This window comes from Mobula birostris, chromosome 15 (genome assembly GCF_030028105.1).
Source record: "Mobula birostris isolate sMobBir1 chromosome 15, sMobBir1.hap1, whole genome shotgun sequence".
Taxonomy (NCBI): domain Eukaryota; kingdom Metazoa; phylum Chordata; class Chondrichthyes; order Myliobatiformes; family Myliobatidae; genus Mobula; species Mobula birostris.
In genome coordinates this window covers 47,533,879-47,546,743 of record NC_092384.1, presented here as the reverse complement: position 1 = coordinate 47,546,743, position 12,865 = coordinate 47,533,879, and the positions used below count along the sequence as shown (strand labels likewise).

The 12,865-nt window shown below is 39.7% G+C and overlaps 1 protein-coding gene across 7 annotated transcripts in view; it reads right to left on the bottom strand.

The window, feature by feature from the left end:
• banp (BTG3 associated nuclear protein) overlaps positions 1-12,865 on the bottom strand; it is a 177,024-nt gene that overhangs the window by 142,989 nt on the left and 21,170 nt on the right. For all 7 annotated transcript variants that reach the window (XM_072279730.1, XM_072279727.1, XM_072279731.1 and 4 more), the window contains exons 2-3: positions 10,669-10,782; positions 2,584-2,690 (exon numbers count right to left, since the gene is read on the bottom strand). In XM_072279730.1, the coding sequence (XP_072135831.1) occupies positions 2,584-2,690; positions 10,669-10,738 (177 nt within the window). In that variant the 5' untranslated portion in view covers positions 10,739-10,782. The remainder of the gene's footprint in view (positions 1-2,583; positions 2,691-10,668; positions 10,783-12,865) is intronic.

Here is a 12,865-nt window from a genome sequence, read left to right as displayed (position 1 = left end):
ACACCAAGGAATTGCTGTGGACTTCATGAAAGAAAAGTTGAGGGATCACATACAGCAGTCCTTACTGAGGGTTCAGCTAGCGTAAAGAATGAGCAGATTCAAGTTTCTGGGTGTCAACGTCTCTGAAGATCTATTCTGGACCCAATGTATTGATGCAATTACAAAGAACGTTATATTTCATTAGGAGTTTGAGAAGACTTGGTATGTTACCAAAGACTCTCACAAATTTCTACAGATGTACTGTGGAAATCATCCTAACTAGTTGTATCACTGTCTGGTATGGAGGAGCACTGCACAGGATCAGAAAAAGCTGCAAAAAATTGCAAACTCAGCCAGCTCCATCATGGCACTAGCTATAAGGCCATGAGACATAGGAACAGAATTAGGCTATTCAGCCCAGGGCATCTTCAAAAGGCGACGCCTCAAAAAGGCGGCATCCGTCACTAAGGACCCCATCGCCCAGGACACTCCATCTTCTCATTGAAGGAGATACTTCTAGGAGGTACAGGAGTAGAAAGACACACACTCAACATTTTAGGAACAGCTTCTTCCCCATTACCATAGGATTCCTGAATGGACAATGATCCCACGTACATTACATGAATATATATAGATAAATATACAATAAATATATTTAATATTTGCTCTCCTTTTGCAGTATATATTTAATTGTATGTGTGTGTGTGCGTAAGTGTATGAGTGCGTATATACACTGAAATTCATAGCCTTTTTTATTACATATTGCAACGTACTACTGCCACAAAATAACACATTTCACAACATATACCAGTGATATTAAACTTAATTCTGATTCTGTTTTTTTCTGCTTCAATTGCAGCTTCTTAGGTATCTGTGCTTCCCTAGTTCTCGGTTTCTTTCATTTTCTGGCTTCACCAATAACTGTTGTTCTTCTAATTGCTAAAGTGCTCAGTTCTAATATACCTTCCCTAAACTTCTATAGCCCTCTATTTCCTTTCTTCTTTAAACACTACATCTTCATTTACCCTAATATTCGCTTCTGTTATTTAGTGTCAAATTGTATTTATTGATATTCCCATAAAATGCCTTGAGGTATTTTGCTACTTTAAAAGGTATCTCAACATTCTTAACTTTGAGCCAAAAATAGGAAGCAAACATTAATGTCCCTAAAATGTTCAAAATGGTACAGTTATTCACAAACCAGGACAAAACTGATGAGAATAAGACATGAGAAAATCTCATTTCTCAAAATTAAAACATGCTATTATACTTATGAAAATTCTTCATTACTCAGCTACATTAAATGCACAATACAGGATTAAGAGTCTAATAACATTTTCCCAAATATTCCAGTAAAATAATTAAAAGATAAATATTTGCTGATGATCATAAATGTTGCAAACTATTTAACCTACTTGCAACAGAGAATGCAAAACTGTCAGATTTTTAAATTTTCTTTTAAAAGTTACACCCCATTAGATGTTTTAATGACAGCAAAAATAATAGTAATTTGCAATTACTTTTCATAGAATATGACAGAAGATAGTATATTTAGGAAGGAAAGAAATCTACTTTTTAAAACTGATAGTTGCAAAACTAGTCTGGAATAGGAGCAAAGTCGCCACCTAGTGGAATCATATTTAACACGGCACCTTTATTCAACCAATGTTACAATCAAAATATACATTCAGAGTTTGCAGGGAAAGTACAAGTTACATAATTGAGATACAAAGCCCTCAGGAAAGGGCCATTTTGTGAACTAATAATGAGATTAATATTCTCCCAAAACAACTCAACCCACAAAATGAACAAATGAAACTGTGGTGTCTCACTTCTAAAAACTGTAAATTTATTTCAAACACCCACCCTTTGCTTTCTTTTTCTAATTCGTTCTAGTTCTTTGTCATTTTTCTGATACTTTACCCATCTAGAATGTGAACAGATTAAACAGAAACCATTGGTCTTGCTATATACAATACTCCCAGTTCTTTCATAAACAATTCACATTTTCAAACAACTGGGATGCAAATAATTTAGGCTTAAGACTGAGGAAACAAATCTACAGATGTGCAAGTAAATTAATATATTACTTTAACAAATTATGGGACATTGATATATTAATAAATATGATTACAAGAAAAGTTATGTCACTTAAAATACAGCCAGGCATGGTAATAGGGCTTAGTTACAGAAATTAGCCAAAGTAAAACCAATTAAAAGTCAATGATCCTTTTTGACAAGACTCCACTTTTACACAGAAAATCACAACCAAACTATTCACTTGTGACTGCTAACCCATGCGTAATATTTAATCTATGATATCACTGCATTTGTGGATTGAATGAGTGTTTCTGGATAGGGAGAAAAGGGTAACAATAATATGCTAAAAGGATCTGTTAGCTAAAAATCAAAAATGCACTGCCTTCTCTACTCCAAAAAAAAAGGTGAATAACTTATTAGGTTATTTTTATTTAAATTCTGAAGAAACATACACATAGAGATGAATCAAAAAGCTATTTTGTACCTGTTTCAAAATTAAGAAAATTCATATTTTTGAACAATAATTCAAAAAGATTTTACAGTCCTGTGTTAACATAAGGATACCTTTATTGTGGCATCTTGGATAGGCTGCCCATTTGTAATTTCTACACGTGGGCGTTTAATAGCTGGTTGTACAGCTCCATCTTCAGGCTGATGATTCTCCAAAACATCTGAAATAGATTAAGTTTGATAAACATGTTCAAAATTACAGATAATGTTACCAAAGGATGTCCAACTATCTTTACCCAGTGATTTCATAAATTACGATGTTAAATCTTTGGAAATTACATAAAATTAATTGCTTTTATTAATTTATATAAAAATTTGCCACAGATTTAATGCAGCAGTGACCTTTAGACCCCACGTGGAAAGCTTAGTCATGGAATCAGCTTTTCACAGCATAGAAACATTTCTATATTGACCATCAATTACAAAAACTAATTACCAGCACTCAACCGATAAATGCTTTGATGATTTAAGAGTTGTCTAGGTACTTCTAAACTTCTAAACTAGCTAACTGCATACACCAGCAGCTCATGCACATCAAACCACCCTGAGGTTGAAAGAATTCTTTTTCAAATTCCATCTAAGCCCTCATCCCTTATCCAGAGGCCAACACTCCCTTGCCCTCTTCTTTCATTGACTTGTCTCTTTTTCCCTGCTCCTCTGACCCCAGAAAGTACAGCAGCCCTGGCAAATAAGAACTTACCTGACACAATGAAAGTGATAAATGGGACAGAAGGATCTCACAGCTCAAAACTAAGCATCCATGAGGAGCTGTGATCTAACAGTAGAAGCAGCAGAATGTACACAACCACTATTACACTGTTCGGCATATTCCTCACTCCACTATTGGTATCAAACCTGGTTCAGGAGTAGCAGTGAGTATATAGTTCATTAAAATAATCAGGTACCTACCTAGCAAAGCTGCAGCTCAAAACTGATTATTACAACAAAGCTCTGCAGTCCGACTACATCCACCTATGGGCGGATTTTCAATTACAACAGAACTAGCATGTGAGCATTAAAAGAAAAGGCTACAGCATTCACAACAATTCTCAGCTTAAAATGCTGGATAGATGATTCATTTCCTGAGCTCTCCACCAAAACCAATTTATTTCACTTCAGATGATATCTGGAATCAGCTGAGAGCAGTGAAGACTATGGGACAGACAACTTACAGCTTGCGTCATGAAGACCTGAGCTCCAGGTATAGCTGTGCCTCAAGCCAAGCTCTCCCTGGGTAGTGATGACACTAGCATATAACTGACAATGTGAAAAATTCTCTCCTTCCATCTTAGGGATAGAAATGATTGATTACACAATGTTTAGTTGGCATTACAATCCCAAAGCAAATGAAGCAGCCCATGCCCATAAGCAACAAAACCTAGGTAACATTCTGACAAGGGCAAAGAAGTGGCAAGTATCTTTCAAGATTCAATAAAAAGTACATGTATCATCAAAGACTGTATAGATTATATAACCTTGAGATTTACTTGCTCACAGGGAGACACAAAGCCAGAAACCTGAAAGAGACCAATTAAAAAAAAGAAAAAGACCAACACTCGATGCGCAAGAGTTAAGACAAAATATAAATTCAAACAAAAATACAATTAAAGCAAACAACAACATTCAGAACCAAAATTGAGTCTTTAGATCCAAAACCCCGGATTAAGCCCAAAGCCTCACTTATCACCTCATCATTTTAGCGGGCACGGATCACAGCAGCCGGGGCAGTCTTCATAGCCTTAGCACCGTGGAGAGAGGAGTGACCATCGCGGAGAACGGGCGAAATCAGCTCTCGTCCCATACACTGACAGCCTATTTTTTTCAGTCTATCTGGGCTGGTGTTTAAATTGACCAAACATCAGACAGCAAAAGTCCCTTGAGAGCAGAGTGAACATCATAGAGAGCGAGTGAAATTGGCTCTCGCCTTCAATCTGGGCCAGTGTTTAATTTGTCTAAAAAGCAAATCGTACCTCACACTAGGACCTGGCTGCAGCAAAAGGTTCGCAGCCTAGACATCACCCAGTGACTCACTCCAGACCCAGATTTTGCCACCCAGCTCAAAGCCACTCCCAAGCTCTTCAAATCAGCTCAGTGCCCAGAGCGATCCAACCTCACACCCGGGCCAGTTGTACGTGTAACACCCCAGTTAAGATTTTTACTGCTATGCTGTAGGTATTTCATTTTAGCAGTTCTGTAAGAGCAGTCTGTTCTGCTTTCAGCCTGTTTGGGTTATTGTTGAAGATGAGGGTGCTGTCATCCAATCAGGCTGGTGGAACTGATAGTTTTAGTGAGGGACACCAAGGTTGATCTTGGATTTGTTTTTTGTTCGGCGGGAGGTGAAGAATGAATACGCTGGAGAGAATCGGTCATAGGATTCGACCCAGTGGGGGACCGTAATTCGATGGAGCAAGGTGCCGGGGTCTACTGAGCATCAGTGAATATGTGTGACTTTTGGAAGAGTTAAGCTCCAACTTGTGCATATTTGACTGTTTAATTATAATGGGCCCTTTTTCTTTTGTTTCTTTCTCGTCTTTATTAACCCTTTAGTTAAGGTTCATAAATATAATTCCTTTCATCATATGCAGTGTACTGTCTGTTATTTCTTGGCACTGAGTTGTAAGTTACACAGCATCCACACAACCCGGAGTTTGGGGTGGGAGAGCCAACTCAGTGTCATGGGTATAACAAGACCGGAGTGTATATTCCCTAGACTTACACAGCCAAGGAAACCAGTGGAGTTTCACAGAGACACTGAATCTCCTCTGTCCGGGCCCCAACTTCTCCTTTCAGTGCCCAGAGCAACCCAATCTCACACCTGGGTCAATCATATGGGCATCGTAACTCCATCTGCAACGATTCTACAACACACCATCATCCCCTGAACTCGCTTCATCGTTGCTCGCCCCTTCATAGCTTGCAGTGACAATTTAACAGAAATTACCTCAGAAAAGGTATTTTTAGTGATGTTTTAGTCGGTTTTCTTATCTTTTTTTAACTACCACAGAGTTGTCGCACGCACTCAGTAGTGCTGTTGGTCAGGGCATATTTGAAAAATGGAAGGAAATACCAGACTCGAATGGGTCAAGGACAATGGGATAGAAACACCCATTTTGTGAGACCGTCCTTGCAGTCCCCTTCGCCCTCCCCCCCCCCCATCTAGTGGTCTATGAACTAATTCTTGCTCTAGGATAATCTAATCAGAGCAATTGAATGTGGACACAAAGAGCTTCAGGTAACGACCTGCTAAACCTGAGACCATTCTCAGATGAATAGTTATTTATTATATAAAGTGCCAGACATACCGGAGAAGCAATCTGTAATCTTGTTAGGCTCAGTGTCTGGATCGCCTAGTTTGACTAGTCTGGACCAGTTGCGCAGTTGAAAGGAACAAATACATAAGGCAGGGGGCGGGATGGGAGAGGGGCAGAAATCATAGAACAATGTGGGTTGTAGCCCTGAATCAGAGCCAATAAAAAGGTGTCAAGAATTGACCAGGAGATGTATATCCAATGACACTGGAATGCTACATTTAAATTGATAACGAATGAATACAAAAGTCGACATTTTGATTGTGCTATCAGCAATAACTCTCTCAAGAGACCAACCACCACAAGGAAGAACCGCCATGCCAGGGGCTGGGAGAAGAAAGGATTGATCATCTGGCCAATGGAAATCCCCTATTTTGGAATTATAAATTTGAAAAGTGGACTGAGTGAGTATTGGTACAAAAGGAACAGTAGAATTCATGTTCCACGTTGTTAGCCTGGGGTCAACATTGTCACATGGTTGTTTGTGCAAAGACAATAAAGTTTAAGCTTCAATTAATTAAGCATTGTGTAGTGAGTTTCCTAACCTAGTTCCGAAGCCAAACAGTCAACAGCGCCATCTTAACTTTCTTTCAAGGAACTGTTGATGAATAACCATCTCCAACAAAACAGCATCTTAACTACTTCTGACACCAGTAGATGATCTTGTACCACAGTTAGAGATTGGCAGTATGACATTGTGGGCATCACTGAGTTGTGGCTGAAAGAAGATCACAGTTGGGAGCTTAACATCCAAAGGATACACGTTGTATCAAAAAGAGAGGAAGGTGGATAGAGAGGGTGGCATGTCTCTGTTGATAAAAAAAATCAAATCTTTATAAAGAAGTGATTTTAGGATCAGGTGATGTAGAATCCTTGTGGGTAGAGTTAAGAAACTGCAAGGGGAAAAAAAGACTTGGTGTGAGTTATATACAGACTCCTGAACAGTAGCCAGGATGTGGGGTACAAATTACAAAGGGAAATTAAAAAATGCATGTAAAATGGCCAATGTTATGACCGTCATGGGGGATTTTAATATGCAGGTGGATTGGGATATGCAGATAGTTGGTGCTCTGTCACAAGAAAGGGAATTTGTAGAATGGCTTTATTGAGCAGCTTATGGTTGACCCCATTAGGGGAAAGGCAATTCTATATTAGATGTTGTGTAATGAACTAGATTTGATAAGGGACTTTAAGGTAAAGGAATCCTTGGGAGGCTGTGATCATAATATGATAGAATACACCCTGCATTTTGAGAATCAGAATCAGGTTTATTATCACTGGCATGTGACATGAAATTTGTTAACTTAGCAGCAGTTCAGTGTAATACATAAACTAGCAGAGAGAGAAAAAAATAATAAATAAAACAAAACATAATAAATAAACAAGTAAATCAATTACGTATATTGAATAGATTATTTAAAAATGTGCAAAAACAGAAATACTGCAGAGAAGCTAAAATTCGGACATATCCTTATTACAATGGAGTAAATGGAATTACAGAGGCATCAGAGAGACGCTGGCCAAAGTTAACTTGAAAGGGACACCAGGAGGGATGATGGCAGAGCAGCAATGGCTAGTGTTTCTGAGAGTAATTCAGAAGACACAAGATTGGTTCATTCCAGAGATAAAGTATTCCAAAGGGAGAATGAGGCAAACATGAATGAGAAAGAAAGTCAGACCGTATAAAAGCAAAAGTGAGGGCATATAATATGGCAAAAATTAACAGAAAGTTAGAGGATGGGGAAGCTTTTAGATATCAACAGAAGGCAACTACAAAAGCCTTGAAAGAGGAAAAAAAAGATGAAATCTGAAGGTAAACTAGTCAATAATATAAAAACAGAACTTTTTTTCAGATATATAAAGAATTAAAAAGAGCCAAGAGTGGATATCAGGCCACTGAAAAATGAAGCTGATAGTGATGGGGACTAAGAAATGGTGAATGAACTTAATAAATATTCTGCATCAGTCTTCACTATGAAAGATACCAGCAGAATACTAGAAATTCAAGCATGTCAGGGGTAAAAATGAGTGCAGTATCATTATTAAGAGGAAGGTACCTGGGAAACTGAAAGATCTGAAAATAGGTAAGACACCTGGACAGATGGACTACACCTCATGGTTCTGAAAGAGGTAGCGGAAGAGATTGTGGAAGCATTAGCAGTGATCTTTCAAGAATCATTAGATTCTGAAATGGTTATGTACAAGTGGAAAATTGCAAATGTCTCACTATTCTTTTTAAAAAAAAGGGGGGGAGGAGAAAGGAAATTAGAGCCCAGTTAGCCCGACTTCAGTGGTTGGGAAGATATTGGCATCCATTATTAAGGATGAGGTTTTGGGGTACTTGGCTAATTTTAACACGTGCCTCCAAAGTCAGCATGGTTTCCTCAAGTAGAAATCTTACCTGTTAAATCTGGTGGAATTCTTTGAGGGAATAACAGGAAGGATAGATAAAGTGGATGCTGCTTACTTGGATTTTCAGAAGGTCTTTGACAAGGTATCACACGAGGCTGCTAAATAAGATAAAAGTCCATGGTATTGTAGGAAATATACTAGCATGGATAGAAGCAACACACACAAAATGCTGGAGGAACTCAGCAGGCCAGGCAGCATCTATGGAAAAGAGTACAGTCCGCGTTTCAGGCTGAGACCCTTCGGCAGGATGGGAGGGCCACAGAGATCACAGAGGGAGAGCAGTGAGAGAGATCTCTCTGAATTCCCATTGAAGGGAAGATTTAAACTTCTTCAGGGTAGGCATCCCTAGAAGAGACTTCTCGGTGTAGTTATCCAACTACAAACATGCTCTTGTTAGCATGGATAGAAGATTGGCTGACTTCCAGGAGGCAAAGAATGGAAATAATTGGGAATTTATCTGGTTGGCTGCTGACGACTAGTAGTGTTCCACATGGATTGGTATTAGGACGGCTTTTTTTCACGTTATATGTCAATGATTTAGATGACAGAATTAGATAGATAAATAGATTGATAGACATACTTTATTGATCCCGAGGGAAATTGGGTTTTGTTACAGTTACACCAACTAAGAATAGAGTATAAATATAGCAATATAAAACCATAAATAATGAAATAATAATATGTAAATTATGCCAGATGGAAATAAGTCCAGGACCAGCCTATTGACTCAGGGTGTCTGACCCTCCAAGGGAGGAGTTATACAGTTTGATAGCCACAGGCAGGAATGACTTCCTATGACGCTCAGTGTTGCATCTCAGTGGAATGAGTCTCTGGCTGAATGTACCCCTGTGCCGAACCAGTACATTATGTAGTGGATGGGAGACATTGTCCAAGACAGCATGCAACTTGGACAGCATCCTCTCTTCAGACATCACCGTCAGAGAGTCCAGTTCCATCCCCACAACATCACTGGCCTTACGAATGAGTTTGTTGATTCTCTTGGTGTCTGCTACCCTCAGCCTGCTGCCCCAGAACACAACAGCAAACATGATAGCACTAGCCACCACAGACTCTTAGAATATCCTCAGCATCATCCGACAGATGTTAAAGGACCTCAGTCTCCTCAGGATTGTTGGATTTACGGACGTAACAAAGATAGGTAGAGGGGTAGGTAGTCTGCAGAAGAATCCGGACAGATTAAGAGAGTGGGCAAAGTGGCAGACAGAGTGTAGGGAAGTGTACAGTCATGCACTTTACTATAGAAAGCAAATACAATGCTAGCATTCATTTTCAAAGGACAAGAATATAAAAACAAGGCTGTAATGCTGAGGCTTTAAAAGGCATCAATCAGACAGCACTTGGAATATTGTGAGCAATTTTGGGCCCCTTATCTAAAAAATGCTGATATTGGAGAGGACCCAGAAAAGGTTCATGAGAACAATCACAGGAATGAAAGGGTTTGGCATATGAGGAGCATTTGAATGCTCTGGGTTTATACTCACTGGAGCTTAGAAGAATGTGAGATTTCACTGAAGCCTATAGAATATTGAAAGGCCTAGACAGAGTGGACATAGAAGGGACTTTTCCAGTAGTGGAGCAGTCTAGGACCAGAGGGCAGTCTCAGAATATAAGGACGTCCCTTTAGAACAGAGATGAAGAGGAATTTCTTTAGCTAGAGCCACAATATGAGGCCAGTATAGGGTATATTTAAAGGAGTTTGATATGTTATTAATTAGTCATGACTTCAGAGGTTATAGGGAGAAGGCAAGGAGAATGGGGTTGAGAGGAATAAGCCATTCAAGTGGACCAACCACATAAAGATTGCAATTAAAAAAGTAGATCAGAGGCCGGGGATCTTGCAATGATTGCACAAGACCTGTTACGAGGCACAAGTCAGGAATACTCTATTTCCCAGGATGTATGCAACATCAACAATTCCACAGAGGATCACACCTCCCAGGATAAAGCATCTTTTTGATTGGCAACTCACTAACCATCCTAAACATTAATTCACTCTATCAAAGAGCATGGGGGCTGAAGTATCTACCATCTACCAATGTATTGCAGTTACTCACCCGAACAGCTCATGAGAAGGTTCAAATCTGCAAACTCAACCACCAAGAACAAGAACAGCAGGTAGGTGAAAATATTACCACCTACAGTTCCCTCAGTAAATCACTCAAAATCCTGATCTGGAAATATATCACTGCTCCTTCATCCTCGCTGGGTCTAAATCCTGGAAATTCCATTTTTCACTAAAGAGATTGCAACAATTCAAATACCTTTTCAAACACAATTTTGGATGGGTAATAAATTTTGCCTTGCTAGCAGTTCTCATATCTCAAAAGGAATAAAAATGTAAACACTCTTCCAAAATTACTTATTTGTCCAATCATTCCTGCTGTAACACTGCACCTACCTGTTTGATCTTGTGTCAAATCCTCAACAGCAATTTGAACCACGTCTGTCAAATCGTGTTCGGACATCATCTAGTTATCATCCAGCATCTACCAACTTCAAAATCCTCTAGGATCTGAAATACATCAAATAAAAACAAAGATTAGCACAGTGGAGTCAAATTAAGGGATCTTACAGAATTAATATCTGGACCATCTAGATCAGGGGTTCCCAACCTGGGTCCATGGATCCTTTGCCTAATGGCATTGGTCCAGGGCATGTAAAAGATTGGGAGCCCCTGATCTAGACCATCATCACATTTTATCTGTGCATTGATTTTCAGCTTCATCTCTGATTGGCTAGGTTGCTTAATTAACTATCTCCAAATGTGACGCTGAATGCGAAAATAACTTAGAAACATTCCTCTGATCTGCATATACAATACCCTCAGTTCAAAACTCCAGATTTGAACTTGACTGTGACTGCTCTGTGACAGATTCTGCTCTAATTCCTTCTACAAGCTCACAGATGACACGACCATTGTGGGCCATATCTCAAATAATGAGGAACTGCAGTACAGGAAGGAGATAGAGAGCCTAGTGACATGGTGTCTTGACAAAAACATTTCGCTCAATGTCAGCAAAGAAAAAGGATTGGTCATTTACTTCAGGAAACAGTTAGTGCACATGAATGGTGCTGAGATCAAGAAAGTTGAAGCTTCAAGTTCCGAGGAATAAACATCACCAATAGCCTGTGCTGGTTCAAATTATCCAAGAAAGCTCACAGGTACTTGTATTTTTTCAGAAGACTAAAACTGTTTGGCATGCTTCCTTTGACACACCAATTTTTTTTTAGTCAGTGCACCATAGAAAACATCCTATCTGGATGCATAGTAGCTCAGCATGGAATCTCTCGCTTCAGCAGTCTGAGGTACCCACCTGCTTCCAGTAGGCTTCAATTATATCAGTGCCCAAGAGAAACGTAGATGTCCAGTACTGCTTACATCCACAGTAATGAAATGCTTTAAGAGCGTAGTGACAAAACATATCAACTCCTGCCTGAGAAGCAACTTATTTGCCTACCAGAGCAACATTCCCAGCAGATGCCATCTCACTGGCTCTTTACTCAACCCTGGAACACCTGGACAGTAAAGATGCACACATCAAAATGCTCTTTATCAACTTCAGCTCAGCATTCAATACTACCATCCCTCAAAACTAATCAATAAACTCCTATACTTTAGCCTCAATACCACCTTGTCCAATTGGGTCATTGATTTCCTCACTTGCAGACCCCTCTCAGTTCAGATTGACAACATCCCATCCACGATCTCCATCAGCACCACAAGTCTGTGTGCTTAGTCCCCTGTTCTACTTACTTTACACTTATGACTGTGCGGCTAAGCACACCTCCAAAGCCATATTCAAGTTTGCTGACAACACCACTATCGTAGGCCGAATCAAAGGTGGTGAGGAACCACATACAGGAGGGAGACTGAAAATATGGTTGAGTGGCACCATAACAACAATCTTTTACTCAAACAATACACACAGATTGCTGGAGGAACTCAGCAGGCCTGCTGAGTTCCTCCGGCATTTTGTGTGCATTGCTTGGATTTCCAGCACCCCCAGATTTTTTTTTCTTGTTTGTGATTGAACCTCTTACTCAATGGCAACAAGACCAAGGAGCTGATTATTGACTTCAGGAGAAAGAAACCAGAGGTCTATGAGCTAGTCCTCATTGGAGGACCAGAGGCAGACAGGGTCAGCAATTTTAAAGTCCTTGGTATTATTATTTCGGAGGACCTGTCCTGGGCCCAGCACTTAAGTACAATTACAAGAAAGCATGGCAGCACCTCTACTTCCTTAGGAGTTTGTGGAGATTCAGCATGACATCTAAAACTTTGGCAAACTTCTATAGGTGCCTACTGGACAGTATATCAACTGGCTGTATCACAGCCTGTTATGGAAACATCAATACCCTTCCATGAAAAATCCTACAAAAACTAGTGGATATGGCCCAATCCATCACGGATAAAGCCCTCCCACCATTGAGCACATCTATATGAAACACTATCACAGGAATGCAGCATCCATCATCAGGGACTCCATCACCTTGACATGCTCTCTTCTCGCTGCAAAGGGACAGACACACCAGGACCCACACTACTATGTTCAAGAACATTTACTACCCCTCAACCACCAGGCTCTTGAACCAAA